This window comes from Camelus dromedarius, chromosome 10, assembly GCF_036321535.1.
Source record: "Camelus dromedarius isolate mCamDro1 chromosome 10, mCamDro1.pat, whole genome shotgun sequence".
Classification (NCBI taxonomy): Eukaryota; Metazoa; Chordata; class Mammalia; order Artiodactyla; family Camelidae; genus Camelus; species Camelus dromedarius.
Window position 1 is genome coordinate 77,745,329 of NC_087445.1, and position 26,087 is coordinate 77,771,415.

The window sequence follows — 26,087 nt, forward strand, 5'->3', positions numbered from 1 at the left end:
CTCCTGCCCAAGCTGGAGCAGCCCTGTCCTCCCAGCCCCACGCATGGGAGGTTGGGTCCCTGGACGGTGGGCCTGAGCTGTGCAGGAGGGGCCGGTGGGGCCAGGAGGGACTGCGGTGGAGCTGGGGACGCTCCCCAGGGCAGTGGGACCGCGTGGGCGATGTGACGGTGCCCGCCTGCAGGACAGGGCGGCGCCCTTCTGCCCATGCTACTTTATTGTCACCAGTGGTCAAGCGTCCGCTGCTCCCCGAGTCCCTCCAAGGCAGCAGGCGAAGAACTGGTGCCCTTTCCCGGGAAGTTGGGAACCGTTTGCTTCCTCTGGGCCGTTGCACATCCAGACGGAGAGTCTGCCCCCTCGCTCACAGCCGAGCAGACCGGGTTCTTGGAGGAGTTCGTGGGAGGTGCCCCTTTATTCGCAGTTGTGTTGAGAGGCTCCTGGAACCTCGTTAATGGGCAGAGCAGTGTCCCAAACACAGCTCTGTCTGCTCCCCCGCGCCAGCTGGGCGTGCCTTGAGCTGTGCAGCTGAGTCCTCAGTGACGCTGCTCTCGAGACGTTTACACGGAGGGGAGGTGCCCGGGGGTGCCCAGAAGCACTCTTCTGTCTCGGGTAGGGATGTTTCAGGATCTTCAACCTCCGACTTGCCACGCACAGAAAAGCCAGAGGGGGCCCTTTCCTTTATAACGACTATAAATTGACGTGAAGGCTCACGTAAGCATGCGTGTATAAAAGCGTCTAGTTTACCCCGGGGGGTTGGCATGAGCGCAGCCGTCTGCTCCTGAACCCCCGCCTACGTGGTTTCCGGTCCTTTGTACTTTCAAGCGTTTTTGCACATCTGGGGCACGCGGCTGCCCTGCGGTGTGGAGGGCGGAAACCCAAGACCTCGGTTTTTAGTGACTTACCCCAAATTGCCCTTAAACTGACGCCTCAGTCAGGACTCAAACCCGGACTTGGTTATTCCTAACCAAGTGCCCCATCCTGACCCACGGGGCCCCGATTTCCATTTCCCCGCATTGGGATGTCCCAAGGTCAAGGACAGAAGGGCCCCGGGTCAGGAGCCTTGGCTGGCGGCCTTCCCTGACGCAGGCTTTGCCCTCCCCGCCGCCCAGAGAGCTTACAATGGCGGTGATTCAGCAGGAGGGCTGAGTACTGAGCGCCATGCGTGTTTACTTCACAAATTCCTGGAGCACAGAGAGCCTCCTGCAGCCACCATACATGGCCAAGGGCACGGCGCGGCTTCTGTGAGCTGGAGCGGTGTCAGCTCCGAGACGATGGCGGAGAATGCTCTTACCCTGTCGGTCTGATTAAAATTTGCCCATGACACGAGCAATCCCGTTAGGCAGGGAAGCAGAAGGCAGAGGGAGCAGCAGGGCTGAACGCCATCTTCATTGGAGAAATAGGTTCTTGTCCCCTGTGCACTTGGAGACGTCGGCGGAGCCCACACCCTGATGGGCCGCAGGGGCGGTGATGGGGGGAGGCAGGAAGGAGGCCCCGCCATCATCAGAGACCGAGGTCCTTGGTGAGGGAGGCCTCGGTTTCCACCACTGGAGTCCTGCCTTCTTCTGAGAAAGGAGCCCCTCTGTGCTCTGCGATTTCTCTGATCTTTAAGCATCCTCAGGGTGGCTCTGCGGGAAGCTGGGGGGTGTGCTGTCAACCCCTGCCCAGGGACTGGCGCTCTCTGGCCGGGCCAGGCGCTCGCACAGGGGTGAACCGGCTTGTCCTGCCCCGATGGTTCTCGGTCAGCAGGGAGCTGAGGCCCGTCCTGAGCAGCTGATGCAATGATGGCGGTGCTGGTGGTCAGTGCGGTGCCGTAGTAACTAACAGCACTGTGCCGTGTCGTCACATGTGAACAATAATCAGGGAGAAGGAAGGTGCTGTCAGGAGCACGTGCTGTGTGCCAGCCACCGTCCCCAGGGCCTTGCAGGTGTTCCTCTCCCACCAGCCATGACAAGAAGAGGGTGGTCATCACCCCCACTTCCCAAGTGAGCAGAAGTCTGTCAGAGGCCGCAGAACCTGTCTGCCCAACTCCAGAGCCCGAGCTCAGGCCTCGAGTCCCCAAGCCTGGGAGAGATGGGACGTTTCCCGAGGAGGGCAGCGTGTCCATGGGGGACACCCCGCACGCCCACAGAGCTCTCCCTCTGAGATCCGAGATCCGGGACACGGGGAGGGAGCTTCTCTGGGGAGACGGTTAGGCGTGGTGCTCAGCCTTCCTTGGTGCCGGGGGCCAGGCCCGTGTCTGGCAAGGCTCGCATTTATCTCTGCTGACCGTTCCTCTCTGTTTGCACAGGGGGCAGATGGCATCCGAGGTCTGAAGGGCACCAAGGGTGAGAAGGTGAGTGTCCCTCCTTCCTGCAGGGGCTGAGCCCGGAGTGGAGTTATGCCTGCTGGCCCCATGGGTGACAGCTCTCTGTTAACACCAGCTGAGGCCAGTGCCACCTCTGCTATTGAGGGGATGGGTACCACCCTGTGGGACAGACTACTCGTAGAAGTCAAAGCACCGAGTGGGGGAGGACAGACGCTGGGAGCCATGGGTCTCGGGCTCTGCACCCCCCACCCGAGGCCAAGGCCCTGGCCCAGGTCAGCGTGCAGCCCCCACTCTGTGCAGAGATCAGAGGGAGAGAGGGTGCCCTTGCTCCCTCCCCACCAGCCACTCACAGGGCAGCTGGAGAACAGGTCCGTTGAGTTGTTCACGGTTCTTCCCAGGAGAGTGGGGAGGGAGGGCCCTGAGGGCAAAGGGACCCTGGGTGCCATCAGGACCACCAGCTGTATCAGGCGTGGACCCTTCCCTGTGGAATTTGTCATAGAGTGGCCACACCGGACCAGGAGACACCAAAGCTGGACCGTCTTTGTGCCCCGGTCTCTGCTCTCCACTGCTGCTTTATAAAAAAAGCAGGCGCTGTCTTGGTTCCCTCTGGAGGGCGTCCAGAGCAAGGCAGACCCCCCAGCCAGCTTCTGAGTGACCCTCCTTGTTCCGGGGACCCCGGAAGCACTGGGACTGAGGGCACATCCACCTTGAGCACGCTGCTTCCTAAACGGAGCCCCTTGGGGTTGGAGCCAAGCACGCTCCCTTCAGAGCAGGTGTGGTCCCCCTGGCAGGGTTATTTGCAGGCCCCTGCATCCCTGAATTCCTGTCCCACGGATCCCAGGACCTTTGTCCTGCAGAAGGTGGCTTCCCAGAGCCCCAGGCCTGCACATTGACCTCGTCATATTGTCCCTGAGCCGCAGACTGGGCTGCTGGAGGGAATACTGGTTGGGTTGCCAAGGGGACGCCTCTCAGTTTGTGGTTACTGTTCTGCCCCCAAGGGGCTGCAGAAGGCAGCCTGAGGCCGTCCCAGGGGCCAGGGGTGGGGAACCATCTCCCTGGACTTGGGCCTTGTTTTGGCCATGGCCGATGAGCTGTGGGCACTGAGCGCCATGGATGAGGACAAGGGACCTGGCGGCTGGCTGGGGAGGACCGAATTCACAGCGTCCCAGAAAGCTGCCCTGAGCTCCTGGCAGGTCCTGACGCTTCCGGCCCGGCTGGAAGAGGTCAGAGCACAGGGCCTGGAGGCTGAGAGGCTGGCACGAGCCAGGGCCCCTCCCCGGAGCCGAGCCAGCCAGTGCGAAGCCTCCGAGGGGGTCTTTCTCTGGTTTTCTGGCCGGGGAAGTCCAGCCTGGGGACACAAGTGACCGCAGGCCACTGACACTGTGAATCCCCAAATTCACAAAAAGCACAAACGTGTGCAGCTTCCCCACGGAACGTGGGACTGCGTGGCCCAGAGCCCCGGGCCGCCTGCTTGGCCCCAGCCCAGCCCGGCCAGCGGGCCGGCGGTGCCCGTCCCTTCACGCTGCGAGGCCACCACAGCAGGCTGGCTCCTCTCGGGGGCTCTTCCGTCCAGCTCCCCCTCCCCAAGCGTTCGCCCGTCATCCGTTACTGGGCGCGCGACGAGGCAAAGTTGCTCCAAGCAGCGGAGGCTGGAGGCCGGGTTCTCAGCCGCCTCCGCCCGGCCGGGCCGTGCAGAGCTTGCACTCAAGCCCGGCGAGTCCCGACGGCCAGGGCCGCGGCCCCTGCCTCCGCCGGAGCTGCAGCCGTCTGTGTCCGTCCATGCACGCCAGGGTCCACAGGAATGCGCCTCGCGAGGGCCTGGGACCCCGGGCGTGCAGAGCCCTCGGCCCAGGCCCAGCGTGTCAGGCTCTGGGTGGGGGAGCTGAGGCTCTCTCTTTGGTCCCATGTAGGGTGAAGACGGCTTTCCTGGCTTCAAAGGAGACATGGGCATCAAGGGTGACCGGGTGAGTAGGGGGGCGGGGCGGGGGGAGCTGGCTGGGGCGCGGGGCGGGGCCGGCGGGGCAGTGGGTGGGCCGGCGGGGGCGGGGCCGACGGGGGCTTGGGGACTGCGGCGTGGAAGGCCCTGCGCGGGGGCGGGGGCCACCGGGTAGCTTCCCAGAACAGAGGTGATGCCCCCTGGAGGTCCCTGGCCGCAGGTGGGCATGTTGTGAGCCGGGCGGCTGGCCTCTGGTGGTGTGCTCCTGCTAACAAAGTCAGCTGTGGTCACCTGGCCCCTCCGCCCCGTCCTTCCCTGCATGGGTGGCTCAGTGGGAGCTTTCTTTTTTCCTGGCTGCTACCCTGGTTTGTGGAGAAATTCTTTTGGCTCACAGAGGATGACTGGTGCCTGGGAGAGATGAAGGGGCTGCAGAAATGACCCACCTCCCCAGGGAGCGTGGCAGCCTGCCCAAGGCCGCTAGCTGGTCACTGGCAGGGCCACCTGGGGGCCTGGGGTCCCTGCCCAGCCCTCGGAGCGTCTGGCCCCCAAGCATCCCTCAGCTCCTGTTTCAGACCCCGCGCAGCCCCGTGCTCTGGGACCTCCTGCTGGCTTATCTGAAGTCGCAACCACCGAGTTGCTGCTTTAGTGCACATTTCTCTCGGCTCCAGAGGAGCTGCTGGGCGCTGGCGCAGGGTGGGGTGGGCCCACGCGGCAGGCACCCCGCAGGAAGCCGGTGGCGGTGTTTCCATATAAGTGGGGGGGGTGACGCAGAACACTTGAGAAGCTGGTTGGCGGGCCAGCCGCCTGCCGCGGCGGCGCACTGGGGGTGGAGGCCAGGGAGATGGAAAGAGACTCCCGCACCGCCAGGGGTGCAGCTGTGGCGGCAGCTGCTCGCGCACCTGGACGGACGCTGGTGGCTGGAACCCGCTTGTCGCGCCGCTGCCCTGATTGTGCCCCCAGAGCAGGTCTGCGGGCGCCTTTTCGGGACATACCAGAAGCAGACACGTGGAGCTTTGTCCCACGCTGAAAAGGCAGAAGGGATCTGCGCCTCTAAATAAATAAAAGAGAGGGATCCGTGTCCCAGTTTTGTTGCTGCTAAAGGCAGCTTTTCTGGAACTTTCTCTGCGGTGAGGACGCCCACGTCTCGGGGGCCTCCTTCTGTTTGGCTGGTGAAAGCCCCTTTTATCCTTTCTTTCTGAGCACTCGATGCACACACTGGGGCCATTTGAGGAGGGAGCCTTTTCGAAAGTCATCCCACAGTCGCTGGGGGGGCAAGTGTTCTCTGTCTCGACTTCCCCCGGAGGAGCTCCTGCCCCTCATTTCCCAAGTGCTCAGTGGAAGTGGGAAGGGCTCGTTTGTTGAATGAGAAAAGCGCCTCTTAGGGACAGAGCGCTCGACCCGCAGACAGGTCGGAGCGGAAGGTTAAGGGACGCACGTTTCTGCTGGGGGGGTGGCACGGCTGTTCCGCAGCTGCTCCTGGAACCCAGTGACCAGAGGAGGGCTGTCAGTCGGCAGAGAGGGCAGGGGTGGGGCACGGCTGCCCCGCCCCGCCCCCAAGGCCTCCTCTCTGGGCCCGGCCTTCCCTCCTGTCACAGCGGAGGTTGACTGAGGCGGTGTTTAGGCCTTGTGAGTCTCCTGTGTGCCATGATGCCCCGGCTGCGGCCCCACCAGGCCTCATGGTCGGCTTTGATCCCTGCTGGGGCCTCGGGGGAGGAAGGTGGTCCCCCAGAGCACGGCGGTTCTGCTCTCCCGGGAAGTGGCAGCTCAAAGCTGCGACCGCCACCAGTGACTTCAGCCAAGGGGAGCTCGGCTTGGAGAAGGCAGTCAGGAAGAGGAGAGTGTCACCTCGAGGGCGGCAGCCGCTCAGCAGAGCCCTGGTCTTGTCGGTGACACAGTGATGCTCTGTCTGCGTGGCAGGCTAGCAGCCCTGCGCACCCAGGCCTGGGGTCTGGCCCGACTCCCAGGTGGTGGGGGCAGTCCTGCGGGGTGGAGACTGGGGGGTCCCCCTCACCTTCTCTTTCTGACCTGCAGGGGGAGATTGGCCCACCTGGTCCCAGAGGGGAAGACGGCCCCGAAGGCCCCAAGGGCCGTGGAGGTCCGAACGGTGACCCGGGCCCTCTGGGGCCCCCCGGGGAGAAGGTACGTGACCCCAGAACCCAGCACTTCCCAGGGACGGGCATCCAGACAGTGACCCCGTCAGGCTGATCCCCAGGTGGGGACTGGTGTGAGTCCTGACGCGATTCCCGTCCCGTTGGTCCTCCGGGCACTCTCGGCACCAAGTCCACTCCTGGAAGAGTCTCCTCCTCCTCCCCCGCTGCTCACAAAGCTAGGGGCCGAGCCCGGCGGCCACGGGCGCCGTCCTCCCACCAGCAGCAGCTCTCGCACCTGTAGAAGGCTGCCCCGCCCTCGTCCTGGTCCCCACCCCCACTCTCGGCACCCCTCAGCCCCACGCCGCGTGCGTGGTCGCAGTGGCCCAGGCCCCGCGCCGCCCTGAGGCTGGGGCCCTTTCACAGAAGGACTGAGCGATGCCTCGCGGATGAGCACTTCCTTTTCATTCGGGCATTTGCTTCCCCCACTGTCGCTCCAGCAGCAATGTCCGTCCGCGTTCTTCTCAGAGCCTTTGCTTCAGACCAGGCAAGGATTTTCGGGAGATGCCCTCCCGGAAGGACAGGCGGGGGTCCCTCGGAAACTGCACCCTCCTCCGGTGCCCCCGGCAGACGCTGGCGGCCTCTCTGCTCTGAGAAGTACCGCGCTGGCCGGGTGACACGCCTCCTCTGTTTCCCCAGGGAAAACTCGGCGTCCCAGGGTTACCGGGTTACCCAGGAAGACAAGGGCCGAAGGTAAGGTCCCAGCGTGTTGGGTTTGACCAGCGACCCCTCCCCACCCCTCGCGCTGTCACCCATTCACCGTCCCTAGGCTGGCTGCTGTGACAAAACGGGTGTCACAGTTGCTGCCCCGCGCACAGCCATCTGCGCTAACGTGGCTGAGTCGGCAGGAGGCACCTGGACAACTGGTCACGCCTTTCAGGGAAGGGGGCCAGGCCCGCTGAGCCGTGGGGTGCGCATCTCAGGGTCCCCCCAGCCTCTGGCCCTGGGCGGGGGGCTTCATGCACTGGTTTCTCCACTCCCAGAGCCCCTGGACCTCTTTGCAGCTCCGATTCACTCTGGAGGTTTGAAGGTTACTTGCTCATAACTGAGTATAAAAGAAAGACGAGGCCTCTCTTACAAGAAACCGCGTTCTGCTTTAAGTGGAACAGCTCCTTAAGGCTTCGCGAATCATTTAAATCATCGTTTTTTTTAATCCCACCTTTTATTATTCATGGTTCTTCCTTGAAGAATAACCAGCCGCCTGCACTGGAAACATAATTCACAGCAGCAGAGAGCTTCTGTCTGTCTCGGGTTGTGCAGTGCACCCTGCCGGCCTCCGGCCTCGGGCCTCCGGGCTCCCGGCCATGAGCGGAGGCCGGGGCCTGTGCACTGGGCGGCCCCGCTCGGCGCGTCATGCTCCCACCTGTCCCTCCTGGGGGTGCGGAGGCCCACACTCAGTGGGTGAGCCCACAGCCCGCACACAGGGGAGACAATTTGCTGTGAAGCAGGAGTTTTGCTTCGATTCTGACCGCGGTATGCTGAGCGTGGCTGCGACGTGGCCCTGGCCACACCGCTGTCCACTGTATTTGGATGAAGAGAGGCTGACAGATGCGTTCTCTTGTGACTCACGTGTCCCTTTGGGAGGGGGAGGAGAAGTTTGAGAGAGAGGGAGGGAACATAGGTCAGGTTCAGGCGGCTTCTTGGAAGGACGAGGGCAGTGCTGTGAGGCTGCCGGGGCAGTCTGGGAGGTCCTTGGTGGGGGCCGGAGGCAGCAGGCCCGCACGGGGAGTGCCGGGCGCCTGAGCTGAGCCCCCAGGTGTTCCCGATATGAAGTTGCGGTCTCCTGTTTGGATCGACAGGATGGCCAAACTCAGCCCCCACAAGAAGTTCAAGGTTGGGATATTGGTAAAGTTTTCGTGGCCTAAACTCACGTTGAGGTCAGGATTTTAAGTCGCTCAGACCAGAGGCCTGAAGGCAGTAAGCTCCTCCGGGGGCAGGTGACACGCTCCAGACAGTGTCCCGGGGCGCTCACGTAGGACGTGTTTGGATATTCGCCCCGCCAGAGCCCTCAGGGCGTCTCGGCCTGTGCGCGCCTTGCAGAGCCCTGGAGTCAGCGAGGGGGGTGGCGCCACGCTCAGCGCGCCCGTCTGCGCTCACTGCCGGCTCTGTGAGAGCTGTGCTTTATTTAGAGGCGTTCTGGGGCAGCAACGAAACATGCAAGAAGGCGCAGAAAACAAAGGTCATAAATGTGAGATTCACACGTCATCTCGGTCAATCTCAGTAGCACACGTTACATTTTCTTCCAAAACACAGTGTTCTGTTCTGCAGACACGAGTGTGTGAGGTGGGGTGAGAGGGAGAACGGGAAGCAAGGTGGAGGTCCGGTTCTGGTGCTCAGACTCGGAGCCTGTGAGACGCTTGGGGAACACTTACTGAGTAGATGGGTGGGTGGCTGGGTGGCTGGATGGATGTGATGGGCAGGTAGATGGATGTTTGGATGGATGGGCATATAGGTGGGTGGATGAAGGTGAGTGATGGGTGGATGGGTGGGCAGATGGTGGGTGGTAGGTGGATGGGTGGGCGGATGGATGGATGGGTGGGTGGACGGTGGGTGGAGGATGGATGGGTGCATGAAGGAGAGTGATGGATGCGTGGGTGGGTGGTGGGTGGTGGGTAGGGTTTGTGTCCGAGGCTGTGAACTCTTAACAGCCTCCCCCTCCGACTGGCACAGGCAGTGCAGCCCACCCTCCCAGTCAGGCCCTCATGCATCTTCCGTAATTAACTCTTTTCCAGGGTTCCATCGGCTTTCCTGGATTTCCTGGCGCTAACGGAGAGAAGGGCGGCAGGGTAAGGACAGCCTGGGCTCCTCTCGGCGGCGTCTTCTGCCGCCTTGGTATTTAGCGGGTCTCTTGCCAATACAGCATGTTTATTTCTCACCCACTTTGCTGCCAAAACTGCTTCCGGAGAGGCTGACCTTAAGCCTTTAGCACCGAGCGCTGGTCACTCTGGGCGCACTGAGCTGGGGGGCAGAAGCCAGAGAGGACGCAGGGCTTTCTCATACCCACCACGAGCCCAGCGGCTCCTCCAGGTCGTTCGCGAGTCCCCGACTCTCCTCTTTCTGCCCAAGTGACTTTTTCCACAGGCGGGTTTTAAAAGGAAGGAGAAAAAGGAGTTTCACCCTGCGTCTCATGGACCAAATTCAAGACATATCACTTGTCCGAACTCAAGACGCTCCCCTCCCTCGCTGTCCCCAAGCTGCCGTCATCCTGGGACACCTGCTAGGTGCACACGCTTTGCCTCCAACCGATGTTGTCTTCGTGAATAAAGCTGATCTGAGGACCAGGCTGGGGGACCCGTGCCCCCCACCCCTTCTGAGTCCCTGCCAGCCCAGGCCTTCCCGCGGGAGCCTCACTGGACGCTGCTGAGGGAAATCACGGGAGGCTGTCTGAGCGCTGCCACTTGGTAAACAGGATGGAAAGGGTCACCTTGGGCCTCTGGGCTCTGAGCCGACCTCGTCCACCGGCGTGTCTGCAGTGGGACCCTGGACCTCGGGAGAACTGTAGCTTCTGCACGTGCCTGGTCCGTTCCCCTCGGCCCCGAGCTGGCTGTCCCGGCATGGACTGATGGGCTGCACCTCCTCAGGGCGCCCACTCCAAAATGATGTTACCACGGCTAAGCCGAGACAGCGCCGTGTCTTGAAAACAGGGAGGAAGACTCCAGGCCATCCAGAAATCTCCGTAAACAAGCGTGCCTGCCAGAGTCCGACGAGAGAAGAGTGGGGACTTTTCTGAGTGCAGGTCGCCTGCGTGAACGCAGGGAGACCAGCGTGTGTGTACCTGTGTCTGGACGTGTCTGCATGTGAATGCTCAGCCTGTGTCGTCGTCTGTGTCATGCCTGTGTCAGTACTGGTGTCCTTCTCCGTCTCTCTGTCCTCTGCCACCCACCTGTCTGTCTGCTGTCTCTGTATCTGTACCTGTCCCCGTGTCTGCCTGTCCGTCTGACCTGCCATCTACCTGTCTGTCTGTCTGGTTCCTCCTTGCAGGGACAGCCTGACTGGTGCTTGGGGAAAGGCTACCACTCGTGAGAAGCGGTCCAGGGTCTGGTACACGTGGAAATGGAGGGAAACAGGGCGGACACCCCTGTGCTGGCGGGGAGCCCAGGGCCTTCCACACCACGTTGCCGTGGTCGTGATGGTCAGCGGGGTCGTGGGACACAGCCACAGCCCCTTTCCCCTGAGGAGCTGGCCCAGGACAGAGGCCATTGGGGTCTTGTGGAGCAGCAGAGGCCCGGCTGTGGCCTGGGGGGCCAGCACCCTGGTCCCAGCTCTGCTGCCCTCTCCTGCCCTCCTGCGTCTCAGCCTCCCTGCCCCCGAGCTGAGCAGGTTGGACAGATGCCTGAGTGCCCTGCCCCCCACAGGCCACTGCTCCAGCGTCAGCGCTGTGGGTCACCAGGGGCACTGCTAAGAATGGATGGCTGGAAAGCAGGAGGGCCTGGAACCTGGAGGCTCGCCCCTGCCCTGCAGTTCCCAGGGACGTTGGTCCCAGGGACGTGGTTAAGTCTGGACACACCCAGGAAACTTCTGCTTTGGGATTTGCAGAGATTTTTGAGCTGCACGTGGCCGTGTCATGGATGCAGTGGCCACGACAGTGGGTATGGCCGCTGGCATTTAGCGGGAAGAGAGATGGCAAAACTCGCCAACTCTCGGAGAAGGGAGTGGTGGGCAGTGGCCCATGTGACCACAGTGCTGTCCACTCCTTGTGGGAGAAACGCCTGGGGCACCTTGCAGGTGCTGGGGGCACAGAAGCCGGCGGAGGACAGGGAACCCAGGGAGCAGTGGCTGTGTCTGGTCCCCGGGGAGTGTCCGAGGTCACCCCGCTCACAGCGAGCAAGTTAGAGCTGCAGCTTTACGTGCATGTGCTGACGGACAAGACCCCAGGCTGAGACCCTGATCACCTGTTACTTGGCTGAGGGCTCCCCACATCCCTGCACCCAGCAGAGGACCCCGGAGTTGAAGCTCAGCCCTTACGGCACGTCTGCCCACCCTCCCCTCCCGAGAGGCAGGCACCTTTATTCTGGAACTCTCCCCACGGAGGGAAGGAGGAGGTCAGCTCAGCCTTCCTGTCCTGGACTCCAGATCCCCCCTGAGTTCTCTGCAGACGCCTCCCCTCCAGGCTGTCTGCTCAGAAGCAGCTCGCGTCTGGGCTCAGAGGCCCGAGTGGGCGAGGACACTGAGGAATCGAGGGGCTGTGTCCTGGGACGGTGACCCCGCAGTCCTGCCTGCCCGGTGGTTTTGAACTTCGCGGTCGACACAGGCCCCGCTCTCGCATCCTTGGCAAACCAACTTGTAGGCTCATTCATGTCACTGTCTTTCTGTTCATTCAAACACGTTTATCGCACACCTGCCCTGCGCCCGCTCCGGAGGCTCTGCGAGCCCTGGGGACATGTAGGGGAAGCCCAGCCCCGCCTCGGGGCTCACCTTGCAGGCACAGAGGTGGGAGGGCGGACACGGCAGTAAGTGAAGCCGTGTTGAGGTGGGCAGCGGTGTGGGCAGGACGGGCAGAGAGGGGTTCAGGGAAGGCTGGCTTTAGGAAAGGGTCAGGGCCGGCCTGGAGGAGGAGGCCTGGGAGGGGCAGGGGTGGAGGGCGGCACCCCGGTGTGGAGGTGGAGGTGGTGGAGGGGCCGCGTCCCCCGGATTCACAGCATCCCTGGGGAGCACCTGACCAAAGGTGCCGGCCGTGTTTGAAGCCTCAGCCCTGAGAATGCCGAACGGGAACTGCTGCTGTTTGGACGGGGACGTGGGAACGGCGAGGCAGGTGGTGAGACGAGACACAGGAGTTCTGGGCCCCGGGGCTCAGGGGCTGACCACTGAGGGGCCCAGAGCATGGAGGTCAGACTCCAGCCTCCCGGGCCTGGGGGCCCCGCGTCCCCGTCTTCAGGGGACTCCTGGACAAAGGCTGGAGGCGAAGAACAGAAGCGAAGTCCAGTCAAGACCAGCCGGGCCCCCCGCCCAGTTCCCCTGGGAGCCCCTCGCCCCCGCTGGCGCCATCAGGGAAGCCAGTCGCCTCTGCTTTGTGATCTGCCCGGCACGGCTGCTCTCCTGCCACAGCGCTCAGAGGAGCCCCCCAGGGGTGCGCTGGCATGGCCTTCCCCACCTCCCCTTGGCTTTGGGCTTCAGAGGGACTGGGGTTGTTTGGAGAGAGCACACTCACTTCTACAGCAAGTGCTCCTAAAGCCCGCGTGATGCCCCGTCCCTGGGGACCCTGCCGCCCGGAGAGGGCGCCCCGTGGCAGCACTCACAGCGGAGGAGGAAGGACGGGAGCACCTCACTGGAGCCGGAGCCGGAGCCGGAGCCGAACCTAGCAGTCAGGGGAGGCCTCCTGGGGGCGGTCACAGTCCTGTCATGTGTGCAAAGTGATGCTCCGTCACTGTCACTGGCCTGCACCATGGGCCGAGGTGGGGTCCCGGCCAGCTCTGCCCTGGAAGAGCCAGCCCTGTAGAAACACCGCTGGCAACCGGAGGCCCCTCCCGCCGGCACTGGGCCCCTCCGCCCGTGAGCGAGGGCAGCGCTGAGGCGGCCGGCCCCCCCCCCCCCCCGAGGGGCTGCGAGGACAGGCGCACACAGGGGACTCGCTGAGCAGGCTGTGGAAGGGCGTCTTCTGCTCAACAGCGTCAAGTCACCACGACGTGAAACGCGGATGGTTTACCAGGAACGGGACCACAAGGCGCCCCCTGGGGGCCAGACGGAGTCAGGGGCCAAGGTGCTCGTTCGCTCCCGGCGGCGCCGGGGCACAGCTAGTTGAGGTCGGAGCCAAGAGAGCTCTGGCTGCGGGAGCAGAGCCGCGACCCCGGTTGTGGCGTGTGACGGGGGCTGGGCGTGAGGCAGCGGGCCAGCTGGGCCCGTCCGCAAGCACCGGCAGCTCACCCGGGTGGCCTGGTGTCTGCACTGCTGAAAGCTTGTCATCTGAAGAAAGCAGATGTTTCATTAATTTTTGTATGCAAATATTTATTTGAAGCCAAAAGATATTGCCACATAATTAAGGCAGGGAGACTGGAGTGCATTGTTAATGTGAGTGCAGCATAATTACCTCGTCATCATAAACGGTTTTATTAAATCCGTTTCGAAATGCAAGACTCTTGAAAGCAGCTTTGATTCTGGCGGCCAGTGAATGAAAGATGGTGAGAGGAAATGTGTTAGGTGGCCTCTGGCAACCACAGATCCATCTCGGGCTTTATCGTTAGAAACCAGAAGAAAAAAAAAAATTCCGGGAGATGAGTTGAGACGCGGTGGAGATGGAGCGGCCGTGCTCCATCCGCGACTCCCGTCCTGTGTGCTGCAGGTGAACTGCGTTTACCAGCTATTATATCTTTGCTTTGGAAAAAACAAATGCAGCGCATTTGTTTTCCATGGTTTGGAAAATGCAAAACAACAGGAAAGAAAGAGTCTAAATTCTATTAGAAGGGAAGCAAATGAGTCTGGGACGTATGATTTATGTATTAAATTGCACGTTTGCTTGTCTGCGGGGCCCTGTTGAAAATTTAATGGCTAATATCCGTAACTGTAGCAGAAGTAAATTATGCATGAAGGGGCTGCTTTTCTTCTCTTTTCTGGCAGTAATGGTTCCCTCCACCCCCCCACCCCCCGCTGAGAGCGTGGGGAGAGAGGCGAAGATGGGGGGAGGGCGGGGTGCTTTTAGGAAAGGAAACCAGATAAGGGTATGAACATCTATCAGGCAGCAGGGAGAAAACTGGATTTCTACAGGCCTTGCCCAGAAACAGAGCTGTGTGGGTTGGGTGTGCAGTGAGTGCCTTCACCCTGAAAAAGTCTCCCGTGAAAACAAAGATAAGAAGGGTGGCGCTTCCTGGCTCTGACTTCCAGCTATCTCTGTCGCCCGGGAGAGGGGCCGCCACCCAGTCAGTGACAGGTGTGTCTGGCGTGGCTGACCAACACCCTCCTTCTCTGATTCCAGGGCACACCTGGGAAGCCGGGACCACGGGGACAGCGAGGCCCAACGGTAACCCTGGGCTTGAGGACCACCTTCCGGGATGGAGCGCGTCCCGGGGGCGGTGTCGGGTGGGATGGGGGCAGGAGGCGTCCAGGACTCTGAGGATCTGTGCTGACCTGTCTTCTCCCCCACTTGTGCAGGGCCCACGAGGGGAAAGAGGCCCCCGCGGCATCACCGGGAAGCCTGGCCCCAAGGTGCGTGCTCGGGGTCCCCTGCGGAACCAGCGTGAACCAACCACACCCGGCGCCTGCGGGTGTCCGAGGCCTTTTTCGCTAGAACAAAAAAGAAATAGACATTGTCTTGGGGGAATTGGAGAGGGAGCTGGTCGCCTCCAACAGCCCCTGGAAGAGTTAGGTCAGGTTGCATCGGGACCGTGGCCTCACCGCCAGGCAGGGGCTGCACGGGGCCACCCGCGGTGGAACGCCAGGGCCGGAGCCTGTGGCTGGAGGAGGCCGGGCCCCGCCGGGCTTCTCACGGGGAGGCCTTACTGCTTTCCCTGAAAAGGGGTTCAGAAGCTGCCGAGACATCTTTGCCAGAAATCCAAAGAAAGTTCTTTCTGCCCTTCTGAGAGCCTGGGCCTGCCTCCCACACCCCCCCACCTCCCAGGGGACACCAACTCACCCGGTTGTCAGGAAGGGGACCTCGGCCAGGCGGGCACGTCCTAGCCTGGCCCGGCCTCTCCTGTCCCGGACGTGATTCCAAAGTGCGTTCCGGCCGGAAGGTGGGCCCGCTAGCTGGCTGGCCAAGGTGCCGAGCCCACAGGCCTACCGCCCCGGGGCTCAGCACACCCTTCCGTGGTTCGCTCTGGGGCGCATTCACGCTCCCGAGGGGGACGTCGCGCTCGGCTGTGAGCTCACAGCTGTTGTCCCGTGTCGGGGGGCCTGGGCTGGGGGCTGGGGTCCCGTCTTCTCAGGAGTCTTGGTTGCAGCTCCTGGTTGGAGCACGGCCTTTGCGCCACAGCAGGACCATGTTCTCCTGGAAATGTCACAGCCCTGGTGACACCAGCTCAGGCGAGGGGACAGGTGGCCTTTGGGACCACAGAGCAGCCTCCAACGCTCTGCTCTTCACTGAGAATCGGGTGGGGTGACCTGCAGGGGCGCCCACACGCCAGATGTGACCCCGAGGTTCCGGTGACGGCACAGGCCAGAGTCTGCTCGCCAAAAGCAGTGATAACAAAAGTAACAACGTAAGCTTCGCTTGCTCTTTGCAGGGCAACTCTGGAGGTGACGGCCCGGCCGGCCCTCCGGGCGAACGGGTAAGCACGGAGCCCGGCAGGTGTGGACGTCGCCAGGAGAGCGGCCTGCCTTAAACATGCCCTCAGTGCTGCTTCCGGGGGTGGGGGGCAGGGTTAGGAGGCGGCCTTTGACCCTGCTGGAGGAGGGGTTCCTAAAATCGAAGGGTGGGTCGGAGGTGGCCTTCCCTGGGAGCGAAGCCTTCTGCTGGCTGGAGACGTGGGCCCCGTCCACGTGGCGCTGGGCTTGGGGTTTGGGGCGGTGGCTGCGATGTCAGGAAACTGGGCCCTGGGGTCCGTGCTGCCCCCGGGACCCCCTGATTGGACCCCCTTTCGCATCGGTGAGGGCAGGGGCTGGAAAAAATAGGGAAAATTCACGGGGAGCAGAAAGAAATTGTGTCCGTGCTCAGAGAGCCAGCAGGGGCCGGGGGGAGCTGCTGGGCCCCGCGTGCTGGGGAGGAGATGTCTGACCTCATACCGGCCATTCTCTGTCCCCAGGGACCCAACGGACCCCAAGGACCCACAGGGTTCCCTGGCCCGAAGGGCCCCCCGGTGAGTAACGCATCTTCCCTGGGGGGCTGGCTGGGATTTGCTGGAGACGCCGGTCCTTCCCCGGGGCCGCGGGCAGGTGGGTGGGGCACCGCCGAGACGGAGCTGCTCTGGGGGCACAGCCCCCCTCTCGTCTAGACCGTCGTGCCTTCTAGTTGGTGCTGTGTTAGTGTCTTAGTGCTCTTATAACAGAGGGCCACAAATCTGGCCTCCTGAGACCACAGAAGCGTGTCCTGTCATGGTCTGGAGGCCAAAGTCCAAACCCAGGTGCCGGCGGGGTCGCTCCCTCGCGAGGGCTCTCGGGGAGCATCGGCCCAGGCCTCTCCCGGCTCCGCCGGCTGCCGGCCATCCTTGGCTTGGACAGACTCCACGCCCAGCCCCGTCTGCACCTTTCTGTGGCCTCTTCCTGTCTCTCCGTGTCTTCAAATTCTCCACCTCCGTCCACTGCTCGCTGGATCAGGGCCCACCCTGAGCAGGTCTGGCCTCACCTTGACCTGATCACGTCTGCAGAGACCCGGTTTCCAAATGAGGCCACGGTCAAAGCTTCCCGGGGCTGGGGGCTTGTGCTGTTTCCGGTGGGGACGCAGTTCGACCCACAATGGCACAGCACGGCTCCTCTAAGAAGGAGGACCCCTGACGGTGGGAGTTCCTGCTGATGGGGCTGGCCCAGGGGCCGGGCTAGGAAGGCGGGGTTCTGAGCCAGACGGGCCCAAGCCCGGTGCCTCCCACGGCTTGGCCTCAGGGAGCTGACTGGCCTCTCCCGACCTCAGCCTGCCCCCGTGGGGGACGGCGGTGACAATGGTGTGACCCCAGGCTGGTTGTGGGGCTTCGGGGAGACGGAGCAGGCGCCAGGCTCTCAGTGGGACTTGGTCCTGTGACTTTAAAATGAAATGGTCGTCATTACCTTTGAGACGAAGCGGTGACCTCTGTTGCCTGGTGTGACACTGAGTCCCGAAGGCGTATGCTTCTTAGAGCAGAATGAGACTTCTTTCCTTCGCTTTCTTCAGGGCCCCCCGGGCAAGGATGGGCTCCCAGGACACCCTGGACAGAGGGGCGAGACGGTGAGTGTGGGCGGGGCTGGGAGGCGCGGGGGCCTGCGGGAGGGGGCGGGGCCTGTCTGGGGACACACAGCGGCAGTGCCTGTGGCGTCTCCATGTGCAAAGGCACGGGCTGGCACCAGAGTCGTCCTGGCAACTTTGGTCCAAGGCCACACGTGAAGCCGTTGCGACACAAACAAACCCTAGCGCGCCAGCCTTTCCTCCCCCAGGAGAATTGGGAGCGTGCCCCCTGCTTGCATCGTGTGCGTCCAAATTGGAAGTGGGTCCGGAGGGTCTCCGTGCCCAGTGGTGTCGCTCGGTTACCTCATGCCTCACACCGGCCCAGCCCTGGCTCTCAGGTCCTCCCAGCCCCGAGGCTGACGGTTCGGGGCCTGCAGTGTCTCCTTCTCTAGTCAGGAGGACGGGTGAGCTTGGCCTGGCCGTGGCCGTGCCCGTCACGGCCTTGTCGGCTGGGCTTTAAGGACCCCCACGTTTCCAGTTAGAAGAAAGATCACTTATTGGAAATGTGATCATTTCCTGGTCCCACGAGCCGTTTGGGGTCCAGCCCAGCTTCACACGGTGTCCGCTCCAGGCCTGTTCCCTGGAAGGGTGTGGTCACACCTGTGACCTCGAGGCACCAGGCTCCAGATGGGTGGGGACGCACCGTGACCTCCTTGTCACCAGACTGGTGGAGGGTGACGAGATCTCTGAAGGGCTCTCCCAGGGAGAGCAGCCCCCTCGTGAAGGGGGTTTGGGACGCCGTGTGGCATCTGCTTGGAAAACCCCTGTTTTTGGCTCGTTGCGGTGAAACCCGTCACAGCTGTGCCTCCCGGTGCTGCGCACGGCCCGCGGCCGCCGACAGCGGGGCTGGCTCTGCCCTTCTGTTTATTGAGAGGAACGCCGCCTCCCGCCTGAGCCCTGCGTGCCCCTGTCGGTGCCCTGTGGGGAGCCAAGGGGAAGGCTCCGCACAGGGCGCGCTCTCCTCCCGCTGACGATGCTGGGAGGGGCCGGCAGGACCACCACCCCGCTTGTTTTCGCCGGTGCCCCGTAGACGCGGGCTCGCGCCGCCAGGCCCACCCCGGATGGCGCGTCCCCCGCGGCCATCGCAGGCCCTTCCAGACAGGTCTTCCCTGGGCTTTCTTTAGAGAATGAGAGTAGGAGGGGTCGTTGCATCTCCTTAGTGCGAGCCCCGAGCCCGCGCCCCACGGTGGGCTGGGGACGAAGCCGTCCTCAGCCGCTCTGGATGGTTGCCCGGGGGGCCTTTCTTACCTGACACTTGGTCCACCAAGCAGCAGTGCCCCAGACCTGTACACCACCCCTCGTTTCTGACCTTGGAACTGCTGCCATGGAGAGCACGCTGTTAAAAATGGCCCATTGTGGAGCGGGAAGGTGCAGCTCAGTGGTGGAGCGCGTGCTCAGCACGCCGGGGTCCTGGCTTCCACCCCCAGTACCTCCTCTTAAAAGACAGCACGTAAACCTAATAATCCGCCCCCTCAGAAAACGGCCGCTGCAGCCCACTGTGCACGACTCAGCTGGGCCCGCGGGGGGGCCCTCCTGGAGTCCGCAGAGAAGCCGGTCCACGGTGGGCTCGCACTCGCCAGTGACTAAGCGTGGCGTCTCAGACGCCTGCCTGCGGGCCGCCGAGCGCCGACCCAGAGCCGCCCCCGCGCATCAGCCACGCGGCTGCCCGCCCCCAGCTCCGGCCGTGGCCTTAAACGGGCCACCTTCCTCTCCAGGCTGTAGCGTTACCACCGAAAGCCTCCCGGGCGTAGCACCTGTGCGTCTTCCCCAGCGTCTCGCGGCCCCGCAGGTGGCCTCTGGCCGGCACGCGCCGTGCTCCGTGGTCGTGCCGGAAATCGCACGTGCCTTGCCTTGCGCTCAGCTCTCTCCGCTGGAGGCGGGCGTGCAGCGCGGCCGGTCTGCTGCACACGCATCAGGGCGCGGCGTCCGCAGCAGGACGAGCGATTGCTGCTGAATCGAGCTCGTAAAACCTCCTGCTGCCGCGGCCTGAGAGCGGCAGGTCCTCGCCGCGTCCTGACTCCAGTCAGCGCAGAGGGACGGGCTGGCCAGACCGGCGGTCGTGCGCCGGGGGCCTTGGCGACACAGGCAGGAGGACTCCACGGAGTCGCTGCCGAAATGCAGCCCGCGGCTGCGAGGTGGCACCGGGTCCGCCCGGAGAACGGCCGCTCAGAGACATCGTGAAGAGGAACGGTTTTAGGGTGTTTCTCAGCACAGAGCAGGGCAGCGGGAGGCAGCCAGTGAGACTGGCTCGTCTGGCCTCGTTACCTTCACGAAATTCACGCAGAAACAGGGCGAGAGAGGTGGCCGTCCGCGGTGAAGGCGGGACCAGCCACTGTCTGGGGACGGGGTGGGGCTGGGGGGCAAGCCTCCTGCTGAGACCCCACCCTCTCTTCACAGGGTTTCCAAGGCAAGACCGGCCCTCCAGGCCCCCCAGGAGTGGTCGGCCCTCAGGTGAGATGCAGCGGCCCAGTGTCAAAGGTCATCCTGTGTCCCCGCCCACAGGAGGGGGGAGGGCCGTGCTGGGGTGCAGGCTTCCCCCCTTCTCGTGGCGTGGGTGCAGCCGACGAGCGTCAGAAGGGCTGCAGTGCTTGTTCAGCGTGTTGACGTGGGAGCTGTGCTCCGCGCAGGGACCAGGGGCCGGGCGCGACGCGGGTGTTGCCACGCAAAGCCAGCAGGCAGAGCCGCGGGCGCCGCCAGGCCCTCGGGCCAAGTCCCGGCGCCCAGGGCCTGGAGTTCTAAGCGCTGACGCGTGCACGCGAGGCCGGGCCTGCAGGCTCAGAGCCGCAGAACGGGGCGAGGTCGCCTTGCTGCTCAGAGTTCACACCTAACAGGGCAATAAATGGGCCACGGCTGCAGGAGACGTGGGCTGCCTGCCCGCCGCCCCTGAGGGGGACGGGGCCGCCCTTCTCTGCACTGGATTCCCCGTGAATCCCCGCTTCCCTGGGGAGGAAGCACAGGACCGCCCACTCAAGTGCTTTGACCGTTTTCTTTCTGGATTTTTACTGGAAGGAGAAACTTGCCAAGGACCGTGGAGGGCTGGTGGGCTCTGTGGCCAGGGCTGTCCTCACGTTTAGGAAGAGAAGCTCGCTCCCCGGCGTGGTCCGTGAACCTGGTGCGTGGCTGACACAGATTTTCCCCACAGGGTCCCACGGGAGAGACTGGTCCGATGGGTGAGCGCGGCCACCCCGGGCCGCCGGGCCCCCCCGGTGAACAGGGGCTCCCGGGCCTCGCCGGAAAAGAGGGGACGAAGGTGAGTCCCCGGGAATCCGTGCCAGGTGGACTTTCCTAAGGAACCAGAGCGGCCCTTGGCTGTGTCTCTCTCCTGCTTTTTTCTGATGGACGGCCAACTCCTCAGGCAGGTGCTCCTTGTGCTGACCCACTGCCCACACCAGGAACCTGGCTCCCCTCTTGCTCGCTTTGAAGGGAGACCGGAGCTGACCTGCTGCAGGGATGTGCGTGACGGGGGCAGGGGACCAGCTTCTGCCCGGGCCGCCCATCCCCAGAAATGGATAGAACTGCCTGACGCTTCATGTGTCTTAAACCAAATGTAGCAGAAGGAGACCCTCTTAAAAACTCCCCACCATACGAGGTGAACGGAAAGTGGACGTGTTTCTCCCCACCTCCTAGCGCCGGCTCCGCGTCCCGTCTGTTCCTCTGTCGCCAGCCTGGGCGCCCCAGAGTGGTGCTTGGGACTGCCTGTGTTTTAGCGTAAAAATGAACAGTCCTGCCCTTCTCAGCTGTTCAGTGAGAGACACAGGAAGTGCAAACTCTACAGCCCTTTGTAGGATTACATACAAGAAAGTAAACTTGAAAAGTAGTCAAGAAATCCAGAAAAAACGACACACGTGTGTCAACATATGTGCAGGCAAATTGTGCTGGGGTACACGTGTGTGTATAATTTATAGACAGATGCCCGGCCATAAAGAGAGCTCTCTGAGGTTGGAAAGGAGGCCAAAGTCATGCTGGTTTGGAGACCCCATGCTCCCATGTTGGACCCCAGAGAAAATTCTGGAAGATGTCAAAGCTTTAATAAAGGTTTCCAAGGCTGTGGTCCCGCATTCCTTCACCTGGGCCCGGTCTTAGGAGGAGCCCCAGATACATGAAAAGCAGCCGTCTGGCCCTCAGCCCCTGCTCAGCCCACTGTGGCCCCAAAGGGCGTGGGGGGAGGGGGACTCCGAGGAGCCCAGGTGGAGCCCGTCCCCACGCCACACCCAGAAGCGACCCACCCACCTGCCCCAGCGTGTGAGCTGGGCTGCACTCTGGCTGCCGACCAAGCGATCAAGTCAAGGCTGAGAGATTCCTTCAAAGCCGAGAGCCCCTGCACCCCAGGTCTCGGGCGGATCTGGCCGGCAAGGCCCTGCCCAGCTCCCCGTCCAGCCCAGCTCCCGGGCATCACTCAGAAACTGATCTCTGGCTCTGATTTCAGGGTGATCCAGGCCCCGCCGGCCTTCCCGGGAAAGACGGACCCCCAGGGTTACGTGGCTTCCCTGGGGACCGAGGGCTTCCTGGCCCAGTGGTGAGTGAGGGGTCGGCCGGGGGGGGAGGTGGACACCGCCCAGCCCGGGGGCCTCTCCCCGCAGTGCCCTGCTCACATCTTGTTGCCTTGCAGGGGGCGCTGGGACTGAAAGGCAGCGAGGGCCCCCCTGGCCCGCCAGGCCCTGCGGTAAGTGTGCTGGCCCAGCCCCAAGCCCCCCTCCCACCCCTCTCCCACAAAGCTGCCATGAAGGGGAGACGGCTCCGAGGCCCGGGAGCACGCACACCCGCACTGGTCCCGCGTGGGCCCTGGGAAGGCCGTGGTGCATGAGGTGGGCTTGGGAGGGGCATGGACAGTGTGCCCTGAGCTGGCAGCCGGGTGACGGGGCGCACTGTCTGAGGAGAGGTGGAGAGCTGGGCAGTTTGGAGGGAGGGCTGAGAGGGCCCACCGAGCCTCCTGGAGGAGCTGGGAGCAGCTGATGCGCTGAGTCGGGGTCTGGGCCCGGAACGGCCGGGACGGGCAGACACAGAGCCCGGTGGCCTTGAGTCGGCTGCCACACTCCTGGGCTGCCCGAGGCTGAGGTGGGCCAGCGCAGGTGGCAGGTCCGCCCCAGGGCTGTGCCGCCGTTAACCTATGGTCCCTCCCAACCTGGAGGTCCAGCTACCAGAGGCCTGAGGGTCAGTGTTGCCAGCCCCTTGGCTGCGGTCTGGGGCCATTAGGGGCCGGGGGAGGCTCTGCCCACCCTCAAGAGCACGTCCACAGACCCCTGTCCCTGCCTGGCCCCTGCTTTACTTCCCCCTGCCCTTCACACGGTGCCCGCCTGACAGCCCCCACTCACCTGCACAGATGTGGGGGCTCAGGAGCTGCTCCCCACCCCGGCTGGGGTCATGAAATGACACCCCTGTTCCCCTGAGTGAGACCATTTGAGAGGGAGGACGGTGGGAAAGTCAGATGGAACGGAAAATGTCACCTTCCCTTCTGATGAAGGCCAGGCCAGACAACACCCGGGCAGCAGCGGCTCCTCGACACTGACCCCTAGAATGAGCCCAGGTGCCCACCTATCAGCCCTGCTCCTGCGCCAGCGCCTCCCCTGTGAACACACAGCATGGAGGAGCAGGGCGGAAAGTGAGCGCTCCGGGGCAGGCAGGCTTCAGAGGGGACTGTGGTGCCAGGCCCCCTGGAGAGGTCGTTGCAGGCCAGCACTTGGGGGGGTGTCCTCAGACACCCTGGGGGGGGGCAGATAGTGCTTGGAATTGTGGGACAGAGAGCTAAGGGGGGGCCAGAAACCCAGAGCCTCAAATGCTAGACCAAATAGTTAGTGCTTGCCAGGGGCCCTAGGGAGCTATTGTGGGTTCTAGAGTGAGAGTGGCACCAGGTGCTGCTTTAAGACGTCACGTCCACGCAGTTTGAGAGCCTTTCAAGCAACCTGCTTTCTTGCCTCATCCCAGGGATCTCCGGGGGAGAGAGGTCCAGCGGGTGCTGCTGGGCCCATCGGAATTCCAGGGAGACCTGGGCCCCAGGGGCCTCCAGGGCCAGCTGGGGAGAAAGGAGCTCCTGTAAGTACCACCTCGGAGGCACAGGGGCCTCCCCGTGTCCAGACTTGTCCCTGCCCCTGTGCTGTCCGCCCAACCCTGGGCCTTTCCCTGGGGGTTTGCAGGATGGGAGAGGGGCGTCTGTGGTGTGTGCCCAGGTGTGCTGACCGAGAGCCAAGGGCAGATCCTGGTGGTGGCCAGGTTCTTTCCGGGAGTCACCTGAGCTGGAGGGTGCTGGGGGCGTCCAGGCAAGGCTCTGCCCGTCACCCACACGTCTGTGCCCTTGCACGTGCAGGCTCAGGGAGGGCTGGAGACAGGTGTCCACACGTGGCCTTGGCCGCCACCCAGGCTCTGGGTGCCACACGTGGATGGGCCATGGCCACCTGCCACGTGCACGGGTCGCACACACACACTGGGCTGGGCCACGGCTGGTCTGCGTGTGAGAAAGGTGGAGATTCGGGATGCTGCTTCCTTTGTGGGCCTGGGGGCAGATGTGGAGCAAAGAAGGGACAGGAGGCACGAAGGGAAGACAGGCACCTCCCTCCTGGACCCCCGACAGCCCACCTCCCAGCGAGCCCCGAGTGTGATCGCCCCAGCCCGGAGCCTTCGTGAGACCTCAGGGCGGGCGGGCTGGTCTGGAGTCCCGGTTTCCACGAAAGACATTAAAGAGCTCCTTCTTGTCTAGACTCCCCTGGGAGGCCGACCAGCAGCCCTTCTCCTGGGCGCCCTTCCCTGAGTAACTCACAAACGCCCCTTCCTGCCCGGACTCTCAGCCCAGCCACGTTTGACCTCGGCCACACGATTTTGCAAATTCCCACCGGCCCCCGTATTCACTTGGCTGTGGAGACAAATTCCAGCTCAAGCCGCCCTTCCGGACTCTGAATACCTTACGAGCCCCAGCTCCAGGCGGGGACGGGCGGCACGGACCACCTCCCGGTGACTTAGGGTGTCTGCGCTGATTGGTTTCTTTTAGAAAAACGTGGCTCCCGTGCGTGTTTCCCTGACCACGGCTCACGGGTGGCAAGGGGCCTGGCTGCCTTCCCGGGCAGAGACCTCCCCGTTGGAGCCACGCTGGGAACGTGGGCGCCGTGGAGAGTGTGTTCAGGGTGCAGTTGTTACCCTCCGTCCTGGAGCCCGAGACTGAGATGGCGGGGGCCTGCTCCTCCTGCAGGTTCTGGGGACAGTTGGTCCCAGGCCTCCCCGAGATCTAGGGTGACAGCCCAGGTGCCCCATGGCCACGTCACCCCATCTCTGCCGACAGGAGTCAGGCTTCACATAAAAAGAAAAACTCCAATCTGACCATCTGATCATTCCCGTGAGGGCATTCGCATTCTGCACCCGAAGCCTGACTCCTGTTGGGCACCAGTGCCGCTGGCGCGCACACAAATCCAGGTGGAAACGACTGGTTCGTTGTTCCGAGGGGGGGGACACAGAAGCCACTCAGAGCTTCACCACCCAGCGAGGCGCCCGTCGCTGTCACAGAACAGCCGCAGGGGACAAAAAGGCCGAGCAGAGGTCAGGCGTCGCGGCGGGCGGGAAGGTTCCGGGTGCTCACAGGGCGATAAACTTGAGCAAGGCAAGGACTTAGGAAGGATCGTCTGAGATTCCCTGGGGTGACTATGAAGACAATAAACTAAAACTGTGAGGAAGGAAGATGGGGCCGTGTGTGCGCTGCAGGCCCTGGGTTCCCGCGGGGAGGGCGTCTGCAGAGAGCCCAGGCCTTGCCAGCCACTGGCGTGGGCCACCCTGCACACAGGCCGAGGCACCTGGTTGGCCAGGTTTGGATCCAGGCTTTATTGGGCACGGACGTGCCTCAGTTTCCCCATCTTCCGAGGACGGGCACTGACTAAACGCAGTGACATGGGGAAGTGGAGCACAATGCTGGACCCAGAGCTTCCCTCGGTGCCCTTGGCGGAGGTCCCTTAGGACACGGTGATGGTCCCTCCCCAGGGACTGCCCGCTTCCTGCCCGTGGGGCTCTGTGGGGTGAGGAGCTGGCTGCAGGATCCTCCCACAGCAGAGCCGCCTCTGACCAGGGATCTCCTCTCCCCTCTAGGGTGAGAAAGGTCCACAAGGCCCGGCCGGCCGAGACGGTCTGCAGGGTCCCGTGGGGCTCCCCGGCCCGGCCGGCCCCGTGGGCCCCCCTGGAGAAGACGGAGACAAGGTAAGAAAACACGGGCAGTCCTCCACCCTTGAGCCCTGCCCGGCCACGCACCTGGACTGGCGGGTCAGAGCCAGCACGGGGCCGTCCCTCAGGGCCGCAGGCGACCCGTGCTGCCCACCCTGCGCCTGCGTTAGGGGCGACCTTGGCAGAGCTCACAGGTGTGGTGCTAAATGGGGTCCCTGATGCGCTCCAGGGGGCGCAGACACTGCCCTTCCTTTGCGTGGTTTTGCTGTTGCCAGAGACACGGGCCGTGGCCGTCGGAGCAAAGGAAAATGCTCCAGATCGTCTCAGAGCCCGCGCCCGCGGGGCTCGGTTTCATGAGGTTTCACTCAGTCTGTCCTGTTAAACGCCTTCGCTTGCGTTGCCCCGGCTCCCGCTCGTGGAGCACGTGCTGTCTCACCCTGGCGCTGCTGCCACGTGGCTTGCATTTCATCCTCGGTTTAATGAAGACAGCGAAACGTAGCTCTTCAGCTTAACTCTGCGTTTACGAGACGCTCCGGTGACATTTCCGACCCTGTCACCTCTGCATCGGTGGCGCCCCGCCCCTCGTGGTGGGAGACAGCCCAGCACGGCGGGAGGCCCGGGGAGGGCTTGCGGCGTCCCTGGGAGTTAGTGGTCGAGGTGTCTAACGTGACACCATCACAGCATCCAGTTTGACAAACAGTAAATATTTTCATTGCGGTTTCTACCCCACTTCCCGATCGACAAAAGCCTGCGCAGGGAACGATCCAGGCCTCGTGCCTCCCAGCTCTC

The 26,087-nt window shown here is 63.3% G+C and overlaps 1 protein-coding gene across 3 annotated transcripts in view; it reads left to right on the top strand.

Annotated features, from left to right (window-relative positions):
- The window catches only part of COL5A1 (collagen type V alpha 1 chain), a 142,791-nt gene that overhangs the window by 90,306 nt on the left and 26,398 nt on the right, over positions 1–26,087 (top strand). For all 3 annotated transcript variants that reach the window (XM_064490758.1, XM_064490759.1, XM_064490760.1), the window contains exons 28-43: positions 2,285–2,329; positions 4,213–4,266; positions 6,270–6,377; positions 7,025–7,078; positions 9,118–9,171; positions 14,292–14,336; positions 14,468–14,521; positions 15,538–15,582; positions 16,057–16,110; positions 17,115–17,168; positions 19,563–19,616; positions 20,308–20,415; positions 21,592–21,681; positions 21,775–21,828; positions 23,088–23,195; positions 25,227–25,334. In XM_064490758.1, coding sequence (XP_064346828.1) covers positions 2,285–2,329; positions 4,213–4,266; positions 6,270–6,377; positions 7,025–7,078; positions 9,118–9,171; positions 14,292–14,336; positions 14,468–14,521; positions 15,538–15,582; positions 16,057–16,110; positions 17,115–17,168; positions 19,563–19,616; positions 20,308–20,415; positions 21,592–21,681; positions 21,775–21,828; positions 23,088–23,195; positions 25,227–25,334 — 1,089 coding nt within the window. The remainder of the gene's footprint in view (positions 1–2,284; positions 2,330–4,212; positions 4,267–6,269; positions 6,378–7,024; positions 7,079–9,117; positions 9,172–14,291; positions 14,337–14,467; positions 14,522–15,537; positions 15,583–16,056; positions 16,111–17,114; positions 17,169–19,562; positions 19,617–20,307; positions 20,416–21,591; positions 21,682–21,774; positions 21,829–23,087; positions 23,196–25,226; positions 25,335–26,087) is intronic.